This window comes from Notothenia rossii, assembly GCF_949606895.1.
Source record: "Notothenia rossii genome assembly, chromosome: 9".
In the NCBI taxonomy this organism is placed as follows: Eukaryota; Metazoa; Chordata; class Actinopteri; order Perciformes; family Nototheniidae; genus Notothenia; species Notothenia rossii.
The window spans coordinates 29,942,260-29,968,369 of record NC_136907.1 but is presented as its reverse complement, the minus strand read 5'-3'; the positions used below and the strand labels follow the sequence as shown (position 1 = coordinate 29,968,369).

Below are 26,110 nucleotides of genomic sequence, written 5' to 3'. Positions count from 1 at the left end.
AAAAAAATATTTATTAGGCCTATTCAAAGATTGGCACGGCGGCCTATTAATAGACAGTATGTTTGCTCACCATATTGAGTTGTTTAAAACACCCCACATCACGAGCATGTCCGGATTGTCCTCTATCTCTTTTTTTCTGCTTTTATTGCGTGTGTCTGTGGCAGTTCTGTGTCCTTTGGCCACCCAGGACCTCACGTACGGGACTGGATTGAATTTAGCCAGGGGGGGTCCAACAAGATTTAGGAAGAGTAAAGATGACATGGTAGATGTGAGCAAAGAGCTACGGTTGGGAGTGTAAATCAAGCTCATTTGAGAAAATCCGCGCTCACATTCAGCACTTGCAATGGGAATGCTGTTGACAGCAACAAGTAACTCCATCAGCTCATCGGGGGTGTCTTTACCATCTGAGTCTCTGTACGTTCTGTAGGCCCGTATGACTGCGCGCGGGTTGGCAATGTTGAAGCGCTGACACAGTGACTCGACCTCAGTCTCTCCATACAGCGCACCTGCGTCCTCGGGCCAGTATTGTGCGTAAAGCACCTTCAACTCCTCAATGAACTTGTTATATCCAGTTTTATCTGGCATCCGGCCTCCTTGAGATAACATACGGTCCTCCAAGTTCTTGGCCACAGTTAGAAAAAACTGACCTGTCGCTGGACGTCCCACACTCTTCTACGCTCAATGCGCTCTCCTGTCCTACTGAATCTTCCTGCTGTAAGCCAGCTGATGTCGCGGTTCCGCTCGCCTCTTGCTCCGGCTGTTGTACCGGGCTAGTTGATGCCAGGGTACCCACCCGTTGTTGTTGGTGGTCCACCTGGCTGACGGTAGCTGGCTCCTGTTCCGGCTGGCGGTGAACCTGACCCGCTGCCCGGGCTTGGCTAGCTGTCGGTTAGCTAGCTGGCTAGCTGTTGCGGCGCTAACCTCCTCCTGGTTTTGAACATCAATATGACCGCTGCAGCTGCCCTCGTCGCTGCTTGTGGAGGCTTTTCTGACTCGTTTTGAAGTGTCTATTACCTCTTCCTTCTTTTTGAAGAAAGACAGTAAATTTAACTGTCTTTTTGACATGCTTGCATTGAATCACCGTTTCTTCCTCTCTGCGACGTGCTCCTCATGTGGCGAATTTCAAAAGTGAAAGACGTTTGTCCGTTGGTCCAGCTTTTCAGTGCGTCAACACAGATCTCCGACTCTTTCAAATCTTAATCTTAATAAACGACATGAAATTCTTGGGATTTTTTCTGTAAATTAATATCTGCATATTTTATTTCATTTTAACCATTTTATTTTTTTATTTTTTGTGAGAGGTACCGGATCTGCCCAAATAGGTGCCGGAACACAGGGTGGCCAAAATGAAGAGGTGCCGGATCCTGTTCCGGCAGGATCCGGCTCAAATTAACCACTGTTTTAGCAACTAGTTTTCTCCTTAAAACTTTGTGGTCTCAGTGTATGCTGTGGATAACATTAGTGTTCACAAGAACAAGATACACTCCCGTGTTTTGTTTTAGTTGCTCTTCAGATTGAAGCGGCCAGTTTTTTATCGACTATACTGTATGTGTGATCTCTTTTTACATCTCGTAGTGTCATTTGATTTTTTTTTTCTGTGTGTAGATTCAAGGATTTTGGTTATCTTGTCAATTTGTTTGGTTATCTAGGCACAGCTATGTGTGACTCCCTCTGGTACACTGGTATGTGTTTTCCTAATGTAGAGAGCATTGATTAATTAATAAACTACACACTGACTCTAGATCCTGACCAAATCCTTTTTTGTTGATCAAATGTTTTTCAAAAATGTATTGTATATTATATAACAGCTGCACATCACAGACCGGAGACTCTGCTACTGAGGACCACGAAGGAGGCGATCATCATCCCCATCCCCAAAGACCCTGCATGGCATGGAAATCTCCTCCTCCTGTAAAAATTCTACACCCAGCATATGCTCCCTGTGTTGGCCAGTAGAGAGGACATTTAAATAAACATACTCTTAACACCCTCGGACTCTGCGTTGTGTTTCGTATGTGTGATGGGGTGTTATGCAGAGGGGAGGAAAACAGGACACAGCAGATTGGGATTGTGGTGGAGATGCTGAGCAGTTATTTAATTGTTGCGTGTAATTATTATTATACTGCGTGCTTCTTAGTTATTCCATCTTTTGCTGTAACATGGATCTGTATGTAACTCTATATTTACTTGTTATCTACCACACTTCCTTCTACATCATACACCATCATTATACATGATGGTGTATATAGGATATATATATTTGTATACATATCTTTAAATTGTATAATTTTATTTTTCGTATTTGGGATTGTTGGAAAAGTCTTTTTGATCTCTCTGTCTATAAACACAAACTGAGTAAGATTGACAATAAAGTTGACTTTGAATTTGAAAAATATATATTCTTTATGAAAATAGTTGACTGTTGTCAAATGAATCCAAATGAAACGTTGGACTGAACTACAACTACGCCTTTAAATCTCTACAGACTGTTTTTCAGTGGGTTAGTGGAGTTAGTAGTTTTCAGTTCCCTGGACTGATTAACAGCTAAGCTCCCTTTCTCTTTTGCCCACTCAAATACACTTGGCCCTTTCTCTTTTCCATGTGGAAAATGGCAGCTGCATATTCTGCTTTTCTCATCTGGCTCCCTGTCTGCTCGTCTACAATGAGAAAATTATATAATTAATTACTAATAATGATTTAAACCTGTTATTACCAATATTTCACAAATTCTTTATGTAAACTTAAGAGCACAGCTGTATGTTGAATATGTCAACTTTGCTTGGTTCATCTTACTGGGGGGCAGCTACATGGATGTCGGTGCAGTCCACAATAATTTTGCAGTTGAAGGCAGAATGAATTTATTATTGACTCAGAATGAAGCACAACTTCATGTCATACAATACATTGACTTTATTTGTAATTGTGTAAAAAAATATGAGCATTGATTACCCCAAAAATATGATAGGGCCTCTTTAATGTGAACATAGTATACTTATTTTCAGGTTCACAATTATAATTGGGTAGTTACTAGAACATGTTCAGATACGTTTACGAAACACTTTTTTCGCAAAATATCTGTCTGAATACCTTTGTAAAATGTCTCTTCCTGAAATGCTTTGTTTTGGTACCTATCTCTTTAAGAACCCTCCTGAAAAAGCTCAGTTTGATCTGATTGGCTTGCAAGAAGAACAACGGGGCACTTTTACTAACGTACTTCTCAAGCCATGGGTGGATATTCTTAGATTGTATCATCTGTAATTGGGTCATCTTATTTCACAGTTTACAGGCTCCATAAACCAAAGTATATGCACTGAATAGGTGTTTTTTCACAATACGTCTCCTTTAAATCGTGGTGTAATGGTACATTTATGACATGTTATTACACTATCATGCTTGACTCATGTAGAATCCTTTATCGCATTTATATCAGCTGATGAAATCAGACAACTCAATAAAGGAGATATTACCTGAAATATCCCTGTTAACTCCCAGGGCCATGCCATCCCGCAGCCACAGCACCATGCCGTGGTACCCGGGGATGGTGCAGGGCAGGGTCACCGGGTGTCCTGCCACCACCACCAGGTCTGTGGGCTGTTGGGTGAACACCGCAGAGCTCCCTGGAAATGCAAAAACAGTAAACCCATTAGTCAAGCATATACAATAAACACCAAATGACACAAATTGCAAATTAGCTAGCAAGTGATGAAGCCAACACAACATAAGCAAACTCAAATGTGAAGAAATGTAATAAAAACGTATATGAAAATGACAAAAAACAATCTAATTTCAGATGGAACGATTCTACTGTTATGAAGCAATACTTCAAATAAAGCATGCAAATTAGTCTACAGAGAGCTGCAACTGAAATTGGAGTAAATAAATTGTTTTGTATCCTTAAGTGGTAAAATATTACTGTATTTTTTATAACTTACTGCTCTGTGTTGATCATCCCCGTGCAGCACATAAATCAACACTTCATGTGTAAAAGCAGGTGTAACAGAAGTTTTTTGGGTCTTGGGAGTGTTATTAACAACTCATAACCCAGTTTCAGAGGCATGTTGAGAAGCCCCCCGCTGGCCATATGTTAGGTCAGTAAATTGCCTGCAGCAACAAGATATCGTTAGCCCTGAAATTGCGATAATATTTGTTTTTATCAAATATTTCCCGCAATTTTCTTTGATTTTAATCTCCAGGCTTCTCCTTTCATATTTAACATGTACATTCCAAATGCAAGAGTCTTCAGCCGTGAAAAGTCTCTGTGAGGCTCAAATGATAGATCTACCAAACTGATAGATTAAACAAAGTAGTAGTCAGATTGAAAGGATCACCTGATGAGGGTTTGCTAGATAGAAAGTTGGCATATCACCAAGATAATGAAGGTTATCAGCAAACTGAAAAGTATTCCGTTCACTAGTGGATACCACAAATGCATAAGAATTCATCCTTTTAGCACCTTGCAAAGATTCCATGGCTATATACTCAATAGATGTAGACCAACGTGGTGGACTGACAGTCAAACCAGTACCTTTCTGCTGTCTTAAAAGAAACCAAAACAGCTAAACAATTAAATAAGTAAATTACAAGGAGTACATTAAAGGAACAATGACCTTTGTGTCATGAGAAACGTATGCAATGTCAATTATTATTCTTCTCCTGGCAAGCTTGATAATTTCTAAGAGAGGATTCTGCACATGAAGAATGTCAGAATGTTTCAAAGCGAAACTAAATAAGAGCAAGGGGACATCAACTATTGTGAGGTCAGAGGCAAATACAGATGCAATTGACACATTTTACTAATAATTTGCTCTTCTAATTATGATAATACATTCCATTATCACTTCTATAGGAACAACCTTATCAAGTGGCCGTTTTAAATGTTTCACCTTCAATATCCCTGTTTAATCCTGAGATCCCAACCCTGTTGCAGCCAAGAAGGCCAAACAGCTGTTCCTGCATTAAGGAAGTCATGTCCTATACGATCCAACAGCGATCCCACCGACTGAAGACTTGTGCATGATTCTTGGAAGATTCTCACATGTTGCTTACACATTGCAAGCATTATGTGGAGTATAGGCTACAGTGCGTTAAACACAATTCTAACCGGTCCACATTGCCCAAACCTTTAACAACAGGATCTGCAGCGCTGCCATGAAAATGAAAAAGAGACTTCTGTGATGCTAACAGGGTTCAGTTAGCTGTGTCTGCCATCAGTGGTCGAGGTAGAACATATAGAATTATGCGTAAAATTAGATTTGCATTAGGGCATTTTTCAGACATTCTGGGGTTGGCTTGGGCCAACATGGTGGCCCGGTTTGAGCCGATCTGTGCATCTTTCCTTCTCAGCAGCAGGATCTCCGCTCACCCCAATTGGCCAGGGTGAAGGAACAGTGGCAGCTTGTACCGGATCTTGTTGAGTTCAAAATTGAAAGTTGGTTGGACGCCAGCCATTAGCATTTTGGCGCAGCTCAGGGATTGAGGGGAGTTCTGAGCGGGCCCAGAATTTAGCTCGGCTGCCTGCATGGAGAACGGGTCAGAGCAGCAGCAGAGAAGGGGTCTTCAAAAGGGCAACAAGAGGAGCAAGAGCCAGGATAAGAGTATTGAGTGAGGAATCGCTGGGCTTCTAAATGTTTCGTAGTTATATTAATAATTCATCTTATTCCTTTAATTTGACTTTATTGTCTTTCTTAGTTGGTGATAGCCAAACACATGTTGTCATCCACTGAATAAAAGCTGATAGATTAGATCAGGGGTGGGGAACCCTTTTTCCTCTCAAGGGCCATTTCAATTTTTTCAACATCCTCCGAGGGCCGTACAAATTATTGACCTCTGCTTAAAAATACTGAAATCACAGCCCATTCATTTGGCCTTTCTTTCATGCCGTGCAAAGAAAAAGCAACCTCTTAATCCAGATATCTTACCATGACTCGTGCATGCATTCACGTGCACGGTTGTGGCATGACCACCAAAACAGAAAGCATATTGGACACAAGATGTGTGCAAAAGTATTTAGTTTCCTATCCATGTGGACTGATTTAAGTGGGGGGGGACCTAACCTCCTCTAGGGGGGTCCTCACCTCCTCCAGTGGGGTCCGGGGGGCATGCTCCCCCGAGATTTTTTTTTAAATGTTGAAGTTAAAAGCATCAATCTGGTGCACTTTGAGAGCAACATTAGGAGATCTATGGATAGATCTCTCAACATCAATATGAAACAGAACTGTAAGCAGATTTATTTTTCTTTATGGATATTTTACAAATCACTCCCCTTTCAAACCGTATTCTTATTTATTAATTAAAAAAAATATTTACTGTCATATAGTATTTTATACCTGTTTAATTTATTATCTTGTTTTTTTATAACTATAATGATCATATAAAGATGTGCCTTTACCTCACTGGTTGTAGAAAAAGCTTCTTATATTCGTTAGCATAACTAGCTAACCAGATGCTAATAACAACAAAGTTATTGACTGTATGATCAGTATGACAGATGAACAGATCGCCACTGGGCTTACAACTAAAGACACAGCCACGAAAATACTAATGCATGTGTCCGGCTCCTTATGGGTACGACGCTCTGGTGCTCTCCGTCTGAAGAACTGCACCCCTGTCAGACGAGACATATACCACGTGATGACGCGTTAGGCTCGTGTTGTGTTCAAGGACCCTGACCTTGGCCAGGAAAAACAGGCACTCGTTTGTTTAATTTTTTTGCGGTCTAGATTTCTTTAATTTTTATTTTTTTTGCGTGTGTTTATAAACTACCTCGAGAGCCGTAGCAAATGGTCTCGCGGGCCGTATACGGCCCGGGGGCCGGAGGTTCCCCACCCCTGGATTAGATAGTATGATGTTACAACATCACGTGTGAGGTTAATAAAATTACCACATGCATGTATATGAAAGTGGGGGAACAATTATTTAAGTAACGCAACTATCCATAGTCTTACAGTCATTTTCTTTAGCATTGTGTGATTGAAAATATTATTTTCATTGAACTAATCAATAAGACCAATAAACACATAAAAGAAGTTGGGTGCGGCATTGACATGGACCTCTTTTCTAAAGAACTCAATGGTTTTTCAAGTGGATTTTCAGACTCAATGACTACCAAAGCTGCTCTATGAAGCAGTATTTTCTCTGTTAACAGTGAGTCATGGATGGTTGATTCATTCACTAGTATGCCCCCCACACATCCATCCATGAGCCAAAAAACACAATCAGACTAACAGTGTGTGGGGCTTTGATTTTCAAACCCTATGTATCTGAACAATCAAGCCTGTGACATTTTAAACAGGGGTTTGGCACACAAACATGGTACAGGAGATCAGCATGGAAGTAGCAAACAGTGTCAATGGGGATTCCAGTGGGGGGGAATCTATATATGTGCATGTCTGTGTCTCTTTCTATCAAACAGTGTTTGTACAGCTCTATGGGGAGCGCTGTAATGTGACAATCTAACCTTGTCTTGCGCTTTGCAACAGTACATTTGCACAGCAGGGCAGGCACTAATGGGAGGATGAATGGAACAAATGTTTCTCATCATTACATCTCCCAGCTTCTCTGTGGGGGACAACCGTCTCAGACAAATCAAAAATAAATATATTTATTTGCTGACATTTTGACCCTCCCTTCCCCCCATTTGCCTGGAGGTGTCAGCCATTAAACATCGATTTGAGGCAACAGATATGTGCTTTGCACAAAGAGCGATTACACAGTTTTTGCCCAATCGTTGATGTAGAGACTGTTGACAGTTTAGATGTGAGCAATTTCCTAAACAGGACAGCCACTCGATGCAGAATTACTCAAATGTAACCTGTTGTTCTCAGCTGTGTTCTTTTTACAAAAGTGTGCGAAGAGTGGGACCCTTAATTAATTGTTTTTCAAAGTCAGTCGTGGGTAGAGCAGTAATTAAAAGGTAATTTTGAGAGTTGTAGATGTGGTGAAAATTAATAAGGTTAAAGGGCATGTGGATGTAGAGAGTTAACACAGAAACAAGTACAACAAATACAGACAATCTGTTTCTGCTAATAATTAAATACAGTAAAATGCTAAAATACCTGAATGTAATAAAAACATTGAACCTCAAAGTCTTAATTAAGCCTCATACATATCTCATTTTAGACATCAGACACTATTAGTATGTTGCTTTCTGCCAGCCATTGATGAAGGAATCAAGGCTTTCCTTGGTGGATTTACTGAAACGCAATTAAGGTTTTGAGAGCCCCTTAATGCCCAGAAAACTGAAACAGGGATGGGGAGCATTTGGCAGCTTTATGCCACATTGGTCCATGAAAGGTCTACTGGGGAGATGAACATGTGTTCCTTAAACAGCTTGAGCAATTTAGCTAAATAGTGCTGAGAGCGGAGAAGTCTCATTATGGTTAGCAGAGACCGCCTTCCTTTCAACTCTGTAAAGAGTCAGCAAGGAGCTACAGAACAGTAGAGGACAGTTACAGAGCTCTACTTACTGTACGGCAGCATTCAACACAATGTATTATACACAAATATTGAATGGAAAATGTGTTTGTTTAAGGGAAACTTTGGCAATTTTAACCAGCTATCGTTGCAATGTGTTCCATGTAAATCCGATCTCCTGTTTCCGGCTCAGTCAAATTAATTGAGAGAAAAAATAACTCTGGATTCAGCTTTAGGTGCATATTCCAACTTTAATACCCTAATAATTTAAATAAGGGCTATAAGAGTGTTCATACTTCATTTACAGACGTCTACCCAAATCAAGGGGAAAAGGCTTTTTGGGCCCCAATGATGTCACGGATTATAACATACGTGTGGTAACACCGTTTGGCCACTGTGATAATGTGCTTAATTGGCTCTTCTCTCTTTGCACAGGAAGAATTGGCTCTTCCTGTCGGCTTGGAGCACCATATATTTTACAGATCGTGTCCCAAGAAGAATCTACTGCTACACTGCTGTACTAAATCAGCACATGTTAAACACACCTGCTAAGCATGTTAACACCATGCATAGACTATAACAATAACTTGCTGTTAAATACCAACCAACTGTGTGCAATATGTGCTATATGTGCAATATATATACCGGTAGATGCCGTTAAAACTGTGCTATAAATGCCTGGCTGCTAAATCCTAAGAACTGTTACTGGATGTGTATTTTGAAAATGATGTATATATATTTTTTTTATTATATCATAACTTAGTACTTTTTAATGCATGTAACATTATGTAACATTAAGCTGTCTGTGGCTCTTTTTTCTGCTGTAACTACGTACTTTTCCCCTCTGTGGGACTAATAAATGTATTCTGATTCTGATTCTGATGCATAGCAGCCTCGGCAACAAAAGTTTGAAAGTTGGCGTGTGTGGGAAAGCGTTTAGTGGTCTAGAAAAGAGCTGTAGCTCAGGGGTAAAACATTTATTTATTCATTTATTTAACAGGGACAGTGCACTTTAATGAACATGAGGCTATTTTTCATCCGTAGTCCCTGGACAGATTTTGTAAGCCCTAAAAACAACACATTTCATTTCAAGTAAATACAATCAAACAAAAACATGCAACATACATTAATGGAATACTTAAGTAAAAAATTAAAAGACACAACAGTAAAACAAAACAAATAAAAAATCTGCATCTACTAATCAACGCTCAGGAGTAAAATGGGCGTCTACCAATCAGAGGATCAGTGGTTCAATCCCAAGCAGTTGTAAGATACTTGAACCCAAATGGCAACCGTTGTGTGGTATTGAAGTGTTTGTGAGTAGCTTTGGATAAAGCATCAGCTAAATGACATGCAATCTCAGAATATACCCTGTAACAGTGACAAAGTGAAGACATGTTAATATTGACTTGCCTTTCGGCCTTCCAAACTAAATCAAACAATAATGGATAATCATTACAGTTAACTTAAATGGTACACATACAGTTCAACGTGCTGTGAAATGTTTGTGATGAAATCTGATCGTATGCCGCCTCGCATGCTGAACTGAGAGAGAAAAAAAGTCCCTCTAATCTTCTTTAAAAATACAGTGTGTTACAAACACAAAACATTGTGTAATGAACTCCGCTGGGTCCCCCCTGTAGAAAATGAAATGGTTTGCTACTGTATGTTGCAGACAGGCCTTGGTAGATAACAATGTGGGTTACAAAAAAAAGACATCATGTGTAAAATTGTCCTTCCTTTCAGATCTCTTGAGTTTCTCATTTCCTCGCATTGGAAAATAAATGTTCTTCCCCGCCTTCAAAGATGGTGGAGGGTAAAAATGGATCTAGAAAATCTTTGATTCATGGATTGATCCTTCTTCTGTGTGAACAAAGAGCCTTCAAGCACAGCCTAAGGCAACCGTTTTTGTTTGTTTTTTATGGATGAGGGGTAGGTGCGTAAAGTCGCTTTTTATTATTCTCTCAAAACACATGACGTTCACCAAAGACAGAAGAGCCTTCCCAACGTCTCATTTAGGTTAGATTTAATAGTTTTTTAGGTTATTTATTTATTCATCTTCCTGCATTGGCTAATGGAGCACTTCCATTTTTTTCTTCCAAAGAAACCACTTTGTTCTCTTCACAGAAAACAGTGCTTCACAGAATTTATTTCAAGCCTACCTTCAATTCTAAATGTAATCAATGTTTTTGAGGATTTCATTCGTTCTTGGTACGGGTAAGTGGAGCAGGGTGGAACCAAATGAAGGTCACAGGAGCACTCAACAGAAGAAACTTTGATGCAAGGCTTGATCCGGTCAAGGCAAGGCAAAACAGAACTTCCAGATTAACACACACAAGGATCAAACAGAGACTACGAGAAAAACGCACTTAAATACACTCTGAAAACAAGTGAAGGGTTAACTGCAGGTGTACAGGAGGTCAGGTGATGCAGGGCTAATGGAGGAGAGGACAGACAAGTAAACAGGCGGGAAAACACACAAAGTAAAAACAGACATGATACAGATGAAGAAACTCAAAATAAAACACAAATCACAAAAAATAAGATAATGACGACAGTGGACTTGGGAGGAAACTTTGAGTAGTAAGTTTATCCTTCAGGGAGAACAGTTATAAAACTGATTACAAAAACACTGTAGGCCTATGTATTTAACAACATTAGTTTCCAATGAACTCAGTGAAACCACAGCAAAACCAGCTGTAAAAGAGAAAGAAAGCATGGAGAAAAGGGTGAAGAAGTGAAGAAGGCTTGAAGTGTCAGTCATAACTGTGATGGATGTCATAAGGCGCTTTCACACCAAGTACTTTGCCGTACTTAGTTCCCAGTACTTAGTTCATCGGAACTCTTTAGTTCCCGGAGCTAAAGAGCAGATCGCGTTCACACCGGAATAAGTCCCTGAGGGAGGATTAGGAAAATGAAGCCGTTGACGTCACTTCTTCTTCTTCTGCTGCTTTGGGTTTACTGGCAGGCCGCAAACAACTTCACGGCGTATACTGCCACTCGAAGTCCCCGGAGTTGGAGCCTTCCGAGTAAATCGCCAGAACGCCGACACCTCCTCATCTCCACCGCTCCCATGTTTTTTTTGGTGTTGCCATAAGTTAGTCTCTCTCCGTTGGTGCGCTGGGCTAATGCTAATGCTAATAATGCTAATGCCAGCAAATACAATGTCATTTTCTAAGTTTTACGGGGCGTGGTTTGTAATTCCCCAGCCAATCAGAAATGGGAACCTTTTTCTCCCATGAAAGTACCTGCTCACTAGCAGGGACTGAAAAGCGCCTATTGTGTTCCAACAGAGAGGGACATGTTCTTTTTTGGGTCCAGATGGAGGCCCCTATATACTGCACTGTGTATTGATCATATTGTTGACAAAGCTGTTGACATCAGTCTGTTTTGCCTTATGTTATTACTCTGCTGATATGATGCTATCTCCTTCAGACCTTCTGTTAGGGACTCTTTCTGCATTAACAAAGTTAAGGGAAGCGGCGGAAAGTAGACTGAAGTAGACATACAGTCCCAAACAGAAGAAAGGCTAATGCAAGACTTAAAGACAGCTTCAAGACTTCTCAAGAAGAATGAATGAACATCTCACGTCTATTTATTATTATTTTCTTATAGAAGTTATTATTGAATGAATTGACTATCAGCATTATCCTGCACAATAATCAATAACTCACCTTAACTTTTCTTTTGTTAAGTATGAATTCTTCTAGTTCATGTTCAAAAAGTGTATTGTTTTCGTTCTAAAGAAAATATGTTGTTCTTGCATTTGGTCAAAATGTTTATGAACTTAGCATTACATTTACAATGTGTATGTATGTATGTATAGATGTTAGAAAGCTTTGGCAATAATGTACCCTATTATGGTCATGCTAAAAAATCTATTTGAATTAAAGATAATTGAATGAGACATTTTGAGGTTAAAACCGAGAGGTGGGACTAAAAGCTAATCTCCGTTTTTCATGATTAAAAACATAATGTAGCTTAATTCAAACTTAAGAAAATAGTTATCTCTCCCTTGACAAAACTCAAACTATCACGCACATCTATTCTAGGAAATATCCAATTAACACATTGTCTCCATGTTCGCCTCAATAAGTAACTGACAACCCATCTTTAGTAGTTTCTTTTGTTTAATCTGTTGTCGTTATGGAGAATAAATGCCTTTAGATTTGACTGTTAATGTGATAAAATGAATTCTTTAAATAATAAAGTATTTATAATCCCCTTTGCTAAAAAAAATCCATTTAATTAAATTTAGAACACATTTATTTATCCCAGCAATGGCAATTGTATAAAGCAGCTCATCATCTTTCTATCATGTTCTTTAAAAATACTTAATGGCATTAAAATAAAACTTTTGTGACATTTAACTTGCATTTTCCATTTGATTTCCTGATATGTTTTCATTAATTTCCTTAGATAACGGCATGGTGGAGAGAATTCAGCCTTTTTTGTATTAAACCAACTCTAATTGAATGTCACTATTATTAAACTCTGGATGTCATGTGGCATAACTTCATTCAAATGAGATACATGACGTGAACACAATGCACCATCAGCTTCACATTTCAGGGACATTTGGTTCAGATTCCTCTGAAATGCTTTTATGAAATGCGGTTGAAATCCTTACTGCGAGCCATGCTCAAGCAGCTAATGGAATCAGCCATTTCAACACCTCTGTTTCCAGTGTTTCATTCATGTTTGTGTTTATTTCCTGGGCCTTTTGATGGGCAGCGCACAGCAAGAATGCTGGAAGGCTTTCTGCTGGCTCTTTTGTCTGACCTCAGCTGTCAACTTGGGTGCACCGGTACTTTCTGAAAAGAAGGAAACGGGCGGATGAGGATGTGGAGAGTTGAAGCTGTAGGTAAACAACCCCCACCTCCTAAAATCCCTGAGCTCTGCCCATCTCCCTCTTCTTCTCTCCCAAAAGCTCCTTGTTATCTCCCCTCATGCTCATCTTCCTCCTCTGCATGCCCCTCTGTTCTTGCTTCTATCCTTAAGGGAATATAGCCTGTGGCATTGCCAAAGGCCACTCTCTAGCCTTTTAAATTGCCTCGCCTCTCTGTGAACCATTGCCCAATGCAAGCAGGTCTGAAGCTCATGCAAAACCATGCCCTTGTGAATCAATATTTGTGCATGCATACCTACTGTGTTGATTCCAATACATTTTGTGTTGACATTATTACAAAGGAAGTTGTCAGATGCTTCTCACAACATGAAGAAGGTTTTTATTATGGTTTGCAAAATATCATGCACGTTCATTGTTATCACTGTGGGAGAAAGGCTGTCAGGACATGAGACTTCCTGCAGTACAAATGTATTAAAGATTCTTTCCCTGGCCTTAAAGTTCTTAGCTGTGCCCCTTTGCATGAGCTAAAAGCTTTAGTTTTTGAGTATTTTGTTGTTGAAGGAAAGCCTGCCTTTGCTATAGCTTCTGCAGGGGAAGTGGAGGAGTGCCTTGGCAGCTCTAAATGGTTGAACTTTCCACATCTCCACAAAGCTCACTACCCTCCTGTGCCTGGAAAGAGAACTCATTTCAAAAGCGTCTATATTCTGTATAGCCTCACAGCAGCTTCCCATTTAATCTAAAGGCAGTGAAAGGAGATGGTTGCGGTAAAGGAAAAAGAGCAAAAAAGTGGGAACAGAACCGAAAACATTGCACCACCAGAAAAAAAGGCTTTGGTGCTCCGATGTCTGATCGTCTCACTGCCAGGAGGCACCTCAGCAGCCCCATCAGTGATCCTTGGAAACGAGATGTAAACATGCGAGGCGGAGTGAGAAGATCAACGCGCGCTGATTTGCATGTTCGTAGGGCCCGGAGAGACTGCCAGCTGGCTAACATAACCATGGCAGGTGGTAATTGCCATAATGACACTAAGGTTGGGTTGAGACACCAGTAAAGTAGCGTGTCCCGTCTCATTAACAGCGCTGTTGTTCAGACTGTCAGACAGGGCAAGGCAGGAAAAGCAATTAGTCTGGGACCACAGGGAGGAGGACGAGCAGGAGAGTGATACACTTTCTGAAGCCATAAGATTTAGTCAAAGAAACCACTTCATGCAATGGTAAACCATAGTGCAGCTGCAAAGATTGGTGTTCATCATCATTATCTTTGGGATGTATTTGTTTATTTGACAGGTGCATGGAAAGGCTTATTAGCTGAGTTAGCTATGCGCTAATTTACATCTGCAGTCCCTTGGCAGGAAACAGAAAATAACTTCTCTGTTAAAAAAAATAGCACTGTTGTATAAAAACATAATTAAGAGAAATATGTGGTGCACCGTTCTCACTCCCTCCATTATCTCCCTGAAATAATGAATGTGTTTAACATGAAAGGGTTGGGGACAGCTGGTTTTCTCTTCTGAATTCAAATAAAAACTAAGTTTTGGCTTTCAGAATATGAAACTATTATTGCACATTTAGATAATAGAGGAAAATGTAGAGGAATTGCAATAGGCGTTGTGCGTGTTTTCATCCTGAAAAACTAAATAAAGGATCCAATTCCCTTAGAAACAAGTTAGTATCAATATGATTGATGGATAGGTTGACCAGGGGGGTATACTTCGAAGCTGGTTCAACCTAACCTGGATATGTTTGAGTTAGCCGGTTGGCATAATCCAAAACATACGCGCTCTCGCTAAACTGTACTACGACACGGGTTATCAAGTGGATCGCTCAAGCCAGCCGTGTCCTATCTAGTTAGGTGCGCGTTCACATGAAAGGGGTGGTATTTGGAGCATTCAAACAATCACAAACATGGACAAGCGTACTCACAGCGCAGCGTCATACTTCCTGAATGAAAAGTCAACTATATAATTAAACACATATGAAGAGGTTAAAATGTAAACATCCATGACTTAAACACTTTATCCAGGATAAAAGCCACATAGCTGCACCTGCAAGGTAAATACAGCTGGTAACAGAAAAAGTGTTTGAATGCGTACATTAACAGCTTTATGATATCACTGCCCCGTCTAAGACACGAGTGGATCTGACTTTAATTACATTTGACTCGAGTGTTTCCTCAACTTAATGTGTTGCTTAAAATAATACTTCTGCATACAGTATGTGACACTGTGAGTGTTGCACGGCCAGATACGGCTCAGCTGACTCAGATAAGGAGAAATATGATACATTATGATGTGATATGCCTCGGACTGTACTTAAAGTTACTCTGATCCGGTTACTTATGTTGTGGCAGATATTTAAGTAAGCTTTCTTAACGCTAATGTTATAATAGTCAGATTGCTCTGAAGATCGGAGGTGATATTCTATTCATTTTCACGTTCACACAGTCGGTGATTTGAACTGCAACGGCAGTTTGAACTGTATCCTTTATCCTCTAATATGACTGATCACTTTAAACTCTGCAAACTGTTGTTATCAGCTGTTCCACAATGGTTTCTACCTCAAACTGTAAAATATTTATCCTTATATTTATCCTGAAACGGTTTCATTCAATGAAAAATAAAATCAATGTGCAGGCTTACGTCAACACTGTTCTACATGAACAATACGGGCAGTTTATACATTAAATAAATCAACAGTAGGTGGCGATATATGCTCCAAGTGGAAGCGATTCGCCATTAAAGCAAACAAGAAGAAGAACTCCGCACAGTTGATCTCTTATCCTGGAGCATATCCTGCTTCGGAGCACAGACTAGGTTCCATGATAAGTCACCATGGAGATCTAGCCTGCTAAAAAGAGAACCAGCTTCGTAGGACCGGAAACCCTGAGTTTTCCCTGAAGTTAGCCGGCTAAGCGAAAATCCTGCTTCGTAGTATACCCCCCAGTTGTACCTTTGTGCGGGACTGCACAGCATTTTATCACTTTTCCAGTGTTCCGCATTTGATTGACAGTCGCTCAGAAAATCGAAACTTTGCTTTTATCCAATGGTATAACAGAGGTATTCAACTAAAATTCAACGAGGTCCAGTTATAGAAAATCTCCCCATGCAAAGGTTCCGGAGCTTCAAAATGTCTAACTTGCTTTATGAATTAGTGTGATATATATTGAAGTAGCCTGTAGCTTTATCAACGTCTGCATGTAATCAACAACCCGGCGTGCTCCAATCAGTGTCCTCGGAAGTGGACCAGGAGATGACTGCCAATCAAATAAAGAAAGTACAATTCATAAACAACAATATGTATTGTTGTTACGGCTGCTGTTTCTGCCTGCTCGTTAACCTGTCTGGGATTGTTTGCAGCTGTGTGTGTGATTAGGTAAATGATCTGTGTGGTTGCCCCAACGTCATTGGCTGTCATCTCCTGGTCCACTTCCGAGGACACTGATTGGAGCACGCCGGGCCCGACGTTCTCCAATCCCTGTGCAAGCCCAGCGCACACCTGCTGGAGAGGACTACAAAGCCTGGGGACAATTATCACTCAGGAGGCTCTGCTGCGATCAGACGCCTCATACCTTTTGCTCTTGTGTCATGGAGACTACTGACTGTGTTTGGTGTGACATATGTGTTTAGTGACGAGTGTCAACATATGTACTTAGTGTCGAGTGACGATGTATGTGCTTAGTGTCGAGTGACGATGTATGTGCTTGACAAGTGTCGAGAGATGTGCTTAGTGTTGAGTTTGGATATATGTGTTTAGCGTAGTGTGCTTAGTTTCCCTCCTTCAGCTGTGTTTTCTTACAGCTTCCCTTCTTTAGACTGTACCACTTTGACGGTGAGGGTTAATTTGGCTATTAGCTATATTTCTTTGTATTTAAGTAGGCTCCTTTTTTAGAGTCCTCCTTTTGTTAGGTTATTTGTCAACCTGTGCCCTTTTGGCCTTTTTGTTGTTTCAGGCTGCCTGCCTGCCATTTTGTTTACCCAGCTATTGTAAATAAACCATTTATAATTATTACCAATTCCAATCTGGTGTATGTTGCTTTCCTCTTCTCCTAGTCGGGACGTAACAATTGTCAATTAACATTGAACTATAAAGTAAATACTGTGGATATGTGTAATGTTCATCTCGGACTGCATTTAAAAATAAAATAGGAGATAATAAATAAAATGGCTTTTGAAAATATGTGCATCTTAACATTTTAAATAAGTTAATTTTAGATAAGTAAAATAGCGTGTAGCAGCAGCTTGAGTTTCCCTTTTTCTTTGTTTACCGTTTCACATCATGAACAGTTTCAGACGATTATAGAACAATATCAGTCTTTACACATCATAACAATTGAACAGTTTTAAAGTTTCTCTTTCTTTCCCTCTTATATTGCAGTCCCTCAATCACTTTTTTTTAATTCAGCGCAAGAATTGAGCTGGAGCTTGTCTTGCCAGGAGTTTGTAAATCTGGGCTGAAATGGTGTCAGGGTGCTCATTGGTTAGCCTGCCCTGCAACGATATTTAGTTTTAATTTTGATCCTGGTGGACTGATCATATTGGGCTCTGAGACTGCTCATTTGACCTCAGTTCTGACTTGAGAGGGAATGTTTGGTCAAACACTTTGTGTTTTGTTTCATAGTGGCGTTTTGGCACTTTTAATGAGCGCCACGGTCTCTGAACAAATGAGACACACTGGCTCTGTGCTCCCAGTGGGCAGGATGAACATGAAAGAGTCCACTCAGGGTTAAGAGCTCTGTTCTCACTGTCCACTTTCCTCTTCTTGCAGAGCACCATGTGGAATTATGTGTCTCTCCCTGTCTGCCGCTCATCTCTTCTGTGTTTCTCTCCCTGTATCGCTCACTTGTCTCTTTTGCCCCTGTCGGCAGCGGTTAAAATAGAATCACCCCATTAAAATTGAAATCCCCTATTAATGTATTGATTATAGGTCCGGGTCCGTATAGGTCGGCGTCCGGATCCGGTCCGCGGTCCACCTGTTGCTGACCCCTGCACTATAACAAACCTTATTGGTTCATCGGGCTGCTCTCATTATGTTCAGCCGCTGTTACCTTCTCTGTTTGGTAATCTTCTTGTAATCTCTTTTCTTTTATTCTTTATGGGCCCAGCATCTCTTACGAGTTTCACATGTAGTGTTGCTTCAAATCGTATTCACCTTCATGTGCGAATGAAAAGAAAATCTGATTTTGATTGGTCTGATTGATTGATGTCTGACACAGCTAATGGTAATAGCCCTCTCTTGCTTTCTAGACTAACTACATTTGTGTACCGACCATGAGCTAATCCAGTAGTGGGGGCATGGGTGGCGCCAGGATTTGTTTGCTGCAGGGTGAGGAGAAGGTTTTAAGCGGGAACACAGGAAATCTGTAAGCAGCAATATATCTGAGTGCAAGCGTACAGTTTGAGCAGAAGCAGAGCAAATCTAAGTGCAAGCAGGCATTATTTGAGTGCGAGGACAGGGTTTGAGTGAAAGAAATCAATAAAGTATGCTCTCAAATTTAAATACCACGCTCTTGAATAAAGATAGGGAATAACCCCCATAATAACTGACATAACTATTAACTTGGACACGCTACAATATTATCATTAATATTTACATTAAAACATTCCTTTGACACTTATAACATTACTTTGCAAGGTAAACACAACCAAAATAAGTTTGTAAAAGCAGAATTTGAACACTGTTTCTGTGCTCCTACAATATTTTAATACCATTACACCCTAAGCGTACAAGTACACAATAGCGATCGTTCACTTTCAACTGGCATGCTGTGACATTTAACCTCATCACCACACCGCAAACAGACGCAGACGCAGACACGCAGACACACACACACACACACACACACACACACACACACACACACACACACACACACACACACACACACACACACACACACACACACACACACACACACAAATATCTATAGATACATTTTCATAACAAAACAATGGGCTTGCTAAGCCGTTGCTAGGCCAATTGTTGGAGTTGCTACAGCAACTCCAAGCTACCCCCTGGCGCCGCCCCTGAGTGGGGAGAATGTGGGACAGTGCCCAATACATATTAAACCTTGTGCCCTGTCTTCAAATATGAATTATCTCAAACATTTAGAGATAAGAAGCTATAATTTCATATATATATATATATATAAGTACAGGTATCTATTCTGTTTTTGTGTTCATGTGATTGATTGATTAACTTATGTGCACAACTGAACTACCATATAACATTTTTTGAGTGCCATTGGACTAAAGAGATATCATTGGAAAGCTAAAAAACCGCCTAAAAATGTTGTAAAAGAATCAACATGTGTTCCAGTGTAATTATGACTGACTGTAAAGGAGCAAGCCACATACACTTTTAGGGTTATCACGATTTTGATTGGTCTAAAATTGACCTTTCAATTTCAATCATAGGTATCAAGTGAAGTCTCCATGTGGCGACATCATGCTTTGATACAAACTGAATGAATGAGGAAATAAAATGGGGTGGAACAGACTCTGGGTTTGTTGAATAGTTACCACAGTAACTGACCTAGAGCTTTAGTTACCTCTTTTCTGGAACTGAAACCTCTGATAGCTCAGACATAGCAATCTCAGAGTTTTCATTTGATGATTCATAATGAGATGTGTGAGTGCTCTTGCGTCATTAGTTATGGGTAAATAATTGCAGTGCTAGATTTGAGGTTGTCAGAAGTTGGACACAGTATGACTCAATCATCAATCAAAAAACTATGAATTTGACTTATAATAAAAAAACATAATCTATTATCCATTACTCTCATGACACAGTGGCTTAGCAGTGCATTTGCACAACAGCTGTGAAGGAAACTCTCGCCTCAAATCAAACTCCTGATCAGATATCGGAGTTGGTAATGCTCCACAGTCATGGAGGAAATATTTGATTATTTTGTCAAAGCTGCCACAGAGATGGATAGCATTGGGACAAAGCTTCAGATACTCACAGTCTTCCTGCAGAGCTGAACATTATTCCTCTGCTGCAAGGCAAGATGCACGCCCCCCCCCCCACACCCACTCATTTTTCTTCTAGGCTTTCCTTGCCTCCATGAGTCACAGGTGCACGCATGCAGCAGAGAAATCAGGTAAATGTAAGCCCTGAGCCGATGCTTTGGGAATCACTGAGACTCATTGTGACACATGAATCACATCCAGGCATACCTTAGGGTGACGCCTCACAATTGGTGTGACTGCATCATTTCTGCCTGCCAGAGAGCCGCACTGCTCAGGGGTTTTCCTTTCTGAAACCTTTCTACTCATATAGTTAGATACACAGTATGTATGCAATCCCATTCCCATTTCTCTGTACTCGAAAGTAGTGAGTCACACGCACGGCTCTCCTGCATGGCTAATGGAGTTAATCAGAGTTGGAAAGGTAGAGTCAGGGAAAATTATGGCCTACTCTATTGTTGAATGCCTGACCTTATCAGTTCTAATGTACCACTGCAATTGTTGATGTCAACTCTTCATTGAGGTAGCAGGAAGTGGGCAGGTTGAAGCGGACGGTGTGAATTGAAGCTGGGGGTTCAGCAGGGCACAGAACTGTTTGTAAAGTGTGATGACCCACCGAGGCATCACGATAATATCACTGACAAAGCTGTGATAAGATTGGAAATGTAAAACATACCTTAATCAACAAGCTCCATATGCATCTGTAAAGATAATGTATGGAAAACAAGGTAAATACACTGGCAGTGAACGTTCAAAATGAAAGTTGCCTTGTTAAATTGATAGACAGCTTAACAGTCTACAGCATGGTAGGAGCTGTGTGAGACCGTCAAGACTTAAATTAACAAGCAAATGTATTTTTTTTTTACTTTAGCAAAAGATGTGAGGTAGATGTTATGTCTAATGTTATGTTGATGTCTCGTTTAGGTCATAACGCCATTTGCTGGTTTCAGAGTTATCTAACCGACCGTACTCAATGCGTCAGGTTGGGTAGCACTGTCTCTGACCCTGTCACCTTGGAGAAGGGCGTTCCACAGGGCTCTATTTTGGGGCCTTTGCTCTTTTTATTATATGTAAACAATATTTGTAATCAGATGCAATTTTCTACCTATCATATGTATGCTGATGACACTATTGTATATTCATGTGCTCCTTCTCTGGATATGGCCGTTTCCAATTTAAATCTGATTTTATCACGCTGCAGCATGCACTTCTTGATTCCAAACTGCTTTTGAACAGTAAGAAAACCAAAGCAATGCTTTTTGCTCCCAAGTCAGCGTCCTCTTGCCTCTCCATTGACACCCTTGATGGCGTCTCTGTTGAGTTTGTTGATACCTACAAATATCTTGGCTTTTGGTTGGACAGTAATCTGAACTTCAAACACCATATCGAAGTTCTAACAAAGAAATTGAAATTCACTCTTGGCTTCCTTTACAGACTTACATGTTGTTTTTCAACTTCATCCCGTAAAAGGTTGGTCTCTGGCTTATTCCTGTCCCAGCTGGACTACGGTGACACCATTTATAGATTTGCCTGTCCCACTGTCTTGGCCAAACTTGACCCACTCTACCATGCTGCACTGCGTTATATATCAAATGCACCCTATAGGACTCATCATTGCACAATGTATAGCCTAACTGGATGGTCCTCACTCACTATGCGTAGGATGCAGCATTGGTTTTTATTAATGTATAAAGCCATTTTAGGAAAGCTTCCACTCTACATATGTGCCAGATTTGCTCCAGTTTGTGACTTTTACAACCTCAGATCCAGTGCCTGGATACGGTTCCAGGTTCCTGCTGTGCGGACTGAGGCTGGAAAAAGGAGTCTCTTTTATTATGGTCCTTGGTCTTGGAATGACCTTCAATCACGCCTCAAACTGACGGCACTTGTCTCTATAGCCTGTTTTAAATTGAAGTTGTCAGAAGTCCTTACCACCACCTGTTCTTGCAGTAATAAGTAGTGCCTTTCTTACTGTCCTAATGTGCACAATGTAGTAACTGCTTTTTTCGTCTTTCGTTTTCTTAGTTATGTTCTCTGTATTTTATATGTTTGTGTTATGTGTTATGTGTAACGTTGCTGCCTTCTTGGCCGGGTCAGCATTGTAAATGAGATTTTATCTCAATGCTTTTTATCTGGTTAAATAAAGGTTAAATAAAAAATTAAAATAAAAAGATGTAATAAATTATTAAAATGTTTTTAAAAAACTATTAATAGTTAGGCACCAAATGGGAAATGAAAACGGTTTTGGTTTGTGTGTCTTTGCTCATGTATTATTTATCATTAATTTCACGTTCAACTTCACACTAAGCTTTGGAGGTATTTGAACATTTGCAGAGATAAATTACTTACAATTTGATACACAAATTATGAATCCATGATCATCAAAACATTCCCGTCATTGATCATTTTCATCAAGTCAGCCCCTCGAAAGTGTGTACATAAGTCGAATATTACAAAGTTATTCTGTTGCTCCTGGGCAGCCAATGGCAGTTGCGTTTGAGTAGTTGAATTCATCACCCCGGAAATACACTGACGAGGGTCAGAGTTACTAGATCCGCCAGTAAAATCTGTGAAAATATCTTCGAGAACTTTGTACTGCCGTTCAATGAGAAGACAAAAGAAGCTTAGTGCAAGTTCAAGCAGGAAGACCAAGCTCTTCATTCATATTACACGTCACTTCTTCACCCAGCTCCCTCATTAAGTGATCGGGGGCGTCACTCCCCAGCTAACCAATCACTCCTCTCTCCATTCTCACAAGCCTATCGTTGCACCCGCTAATCCCTTTATATCTGCTCTTCCCTCTTGTCAGCTGTCATTTCAGGTGACAATACGCAACCCTCCTCCCCCCCTTTCGCCTCCGGTCTCCTACAGGACCAAGCTAATCCTTCTCCATTCAGCCCGGTCCCTCCTACTTATCACCACCGCCAGTGTCTAGACCCCGGGGGTTTCTTCGGAGCGGTTCTTCCCTTCCTGAATGATAACCCTGCAAACCGGGGCCTAATCGCCAAACACCATTCCATTCTCCTGTCTCAATTCTGGCAATCATTATTTCATTCATATTACGTGTCCCAGTAATAAATATGTATTTCATATATCAACGTCTCTCCTGATTGAATTATTGAGAGCTACAATAGCAGAGAACTGGAAGTCCATCTCACAATCACCAGGCACAGGTAAGTGCAACCCATTTCAAATATGATTGTGATGGCTAATGTCGAATAAAGCAGAATACTTGTGCTTTGGACTTTTGCCTGGGGCCTCTTAAGTGTCAGCAGGGCACTCAGGCGGGTTAAGTAACATGTCCTCCTGAGACGTGGGCACAGCATTCACCCTGACACACCTGACCAGTTACGAGCACGCTTTCTTGGATAGAAATGTCAAGACCTGTAAGCACACAACCTGACATCCCCCTCCGTTGTCATTCCCTTTCCACAAATTACACAAAAACACTGACACACGCACGCATGCTTGTACACACACGGAAGAATAAGTCCATTTGTCCTTGTCTCACACAAGGTAGGTAAGACAAGGCATGTCATAACCACACTTGTCAGTTTCTCACTAACCAGGCTTGTCAGTGAGCCTTCCCTTGCTTCATTAAACAATCCTCTGCGGTGAAGGAGGCCGTGCAGCAACAACCAGCACGGAGCTCCGAGTGGGGGGTGTTAGGAAGGGGCACCACCACTCCCAAGGATCCCCCTGATAAGCTCATCACTGTAAGTTAAGCTCTATTCAGGTGTGAGTACGCCTAACAGGACTTGGAGTCATTTGCAAAGACTGCTGGCATAGTCAGTGATTTGTCTGTGATTGTTTTTTAACATATGAACATGAGCACAAAGGTCCATTGATAATACACAGAGCTACAAAGTAACATGTTAGAGTAATCGGATGTTACTGTTACACAGTAATGTAACATGCTACTTTTTGTTCATCAGTAATTACATTACAGTTAATAAGCAGAAAATGATCTTGTTACCTGCTTTACTTTAATGTCTTCCACTTCTACGCATAACGGGAGGACAGAAAAATAAACCGAACGTCCCTTTTCCCCTGTGCTACACTCACAAGTTCATGGATAAGGAGACGGAGCAGAAATGTCAGTCACATAGCAGAGATACATATTGAGCAACATATAGGTAACGGGCAGGTGGCCTGTGGCCACCATCAGAAAGGAAAACTTTTGCAACAAGTGTTATCCCGAGAAAACATGGCTGATGTTCAGAAAAAGAGCAGAAAACAGACGTCTATTGTTCAGTGTTGTCCTTACTAGATTAAGGATTCACGCTGATCTGGGCTTAATTGAGTTCAAACTTTATATTTGTATTTGTCATTTGATGTATGGTGCATCTCAGGTAATTTCAGCAGCAGATAACTAAGGCATTACTTTTTTTTTTAAAGTAACTAGTAATGTGTAATGCATTACTTTTTTTGAGTAACTATCCTAATACTGATAATAACCTGAGAGTTGTGAATGTTGCTGATCAAAGTTGCACTTTATTATTAGTGCAACTTTCTTTTCTTTTTATTATGGAAATAGAGTTATCAGTGTAATCTCTGGAGTGGAGGTTTGAAAGCTCTCTGGCACTAACTTCCCAATCTGCTTTGCTAAATCCAGAAACAACGAATGATTAAGTCCTAAATATTTGCGTCACCGGTGATTTTGTAATATTCATTATCTCTGTAAATGTGTCTCATGGAAGAAAAATGTTAGGTTGTAGTGAGTTATCTCCTTGTAGTGCTACCTGTATGCTAATGAGCCTCAGTGCAGTATTGAGTGGGGGACTTTCTAACAGGGGGTCTATGTTCAAATGGGTATTTTTTTTAAAAGCACGCAAATAGCAAAACAAAATGCTAGAGTTTTTATTGTAATCATTGATATTTGTTGTTTGTAATACACTCATCAATCCTTTTATTAAAGAATAAGAAGAATGAAGGCTACAGAAGAAGAGTAAATTATTCACTGGGGGTCTGTATAAACCTTTAATTTGAAAGCGGGGCTGGTATGCTAATGGGAGCTGCAAATGAGCAAATTAGGAACCTCGTTTTGGTGATTAACAAAAGCTCAGCAGTCCTCAGGTAATCTCACAATGGATTGTGTGTAGCCTCAGATGTTACCCTTTTTTAGCTCCATGATAACTGCTAAAGTAAACCATGTTCAATTTAGATCCCATATAAAACAACAGAGAAATACATGACTGAGAAAACAAAAGAGAAAAAGTCACATTTATAATTGACGATATCAAATTAATTAGGTTGGGTTGTGTTTTGAAGGAAAATTTGGTTTTAACATGAGCACAGAAGATGAACTGAAAAGCAAGATGTCTTCAGCAGTACATCAGGAACTGTAATGCTGTTTGTCACAGAGAGTCGAGGGCTTGTCACATTCAAGATATACACCTACCACTGTTCCAGATGGACAACATTTTGACGTCATAAAGGGTCAGGAAGGAACTGTGTCTATTGCAAACAAACGGCCAATATAAGGATCATTCTTATATTTTTCATAAATATTAATAACTTATTAGAACCGTCAATGATAGAGACTCGCTCAATGCTGTCAAATAAATATTGAGTCTAAAGGTCATTTCTACTTCCTAACCCTAGTTGATCCAAAAAGATACACTGAAAACTGAAACGTTGACTTTAATTACATTTAGTGTTTAATGTAATGTACGTAAAAAATATTAGGTTCAGCGTAATACTATTGCTTTCAACTAACCTAATACAGTTATGTGAAATATGTTGACATAACACATTTAATTAAGGTTAACAATTCAGTGTTTCAGTGAACGGTACGTCCACGGCAGCGTCGCGTTGAAGCTTGCATGTGGGCGTGTCTGGCTTGCGACCAACAACCAATCACATTAATCTCCCGCCCCGGACAC

The 26,110-nt window shown here is 40.3% G+C and overlaps 1 protein-coding gene across 1 annotated transcript in view; it reads right to left on the bottom strand.

Annotated features, from left to right (window-relative positions):
• kirrel3a (kirre like nephrin family adhesion molecule 3a) overlaps positions 1-26,110 on the bottom strand; it is a 456,972-nt gene that overhangs the window by 246,945 nt on the left and 183,917 nt on the right. The window contains exon 2 of the mRNA XM_079650321.1: positions 3,468-3,617. Within this exon, the coding sequence (XP_079506447.1) occupies positions 3,468-3,617 (150 nt within the window). The remainder of the gene's footprint in view (positions 1-3,467; positions 3,618-26,110) is intronic.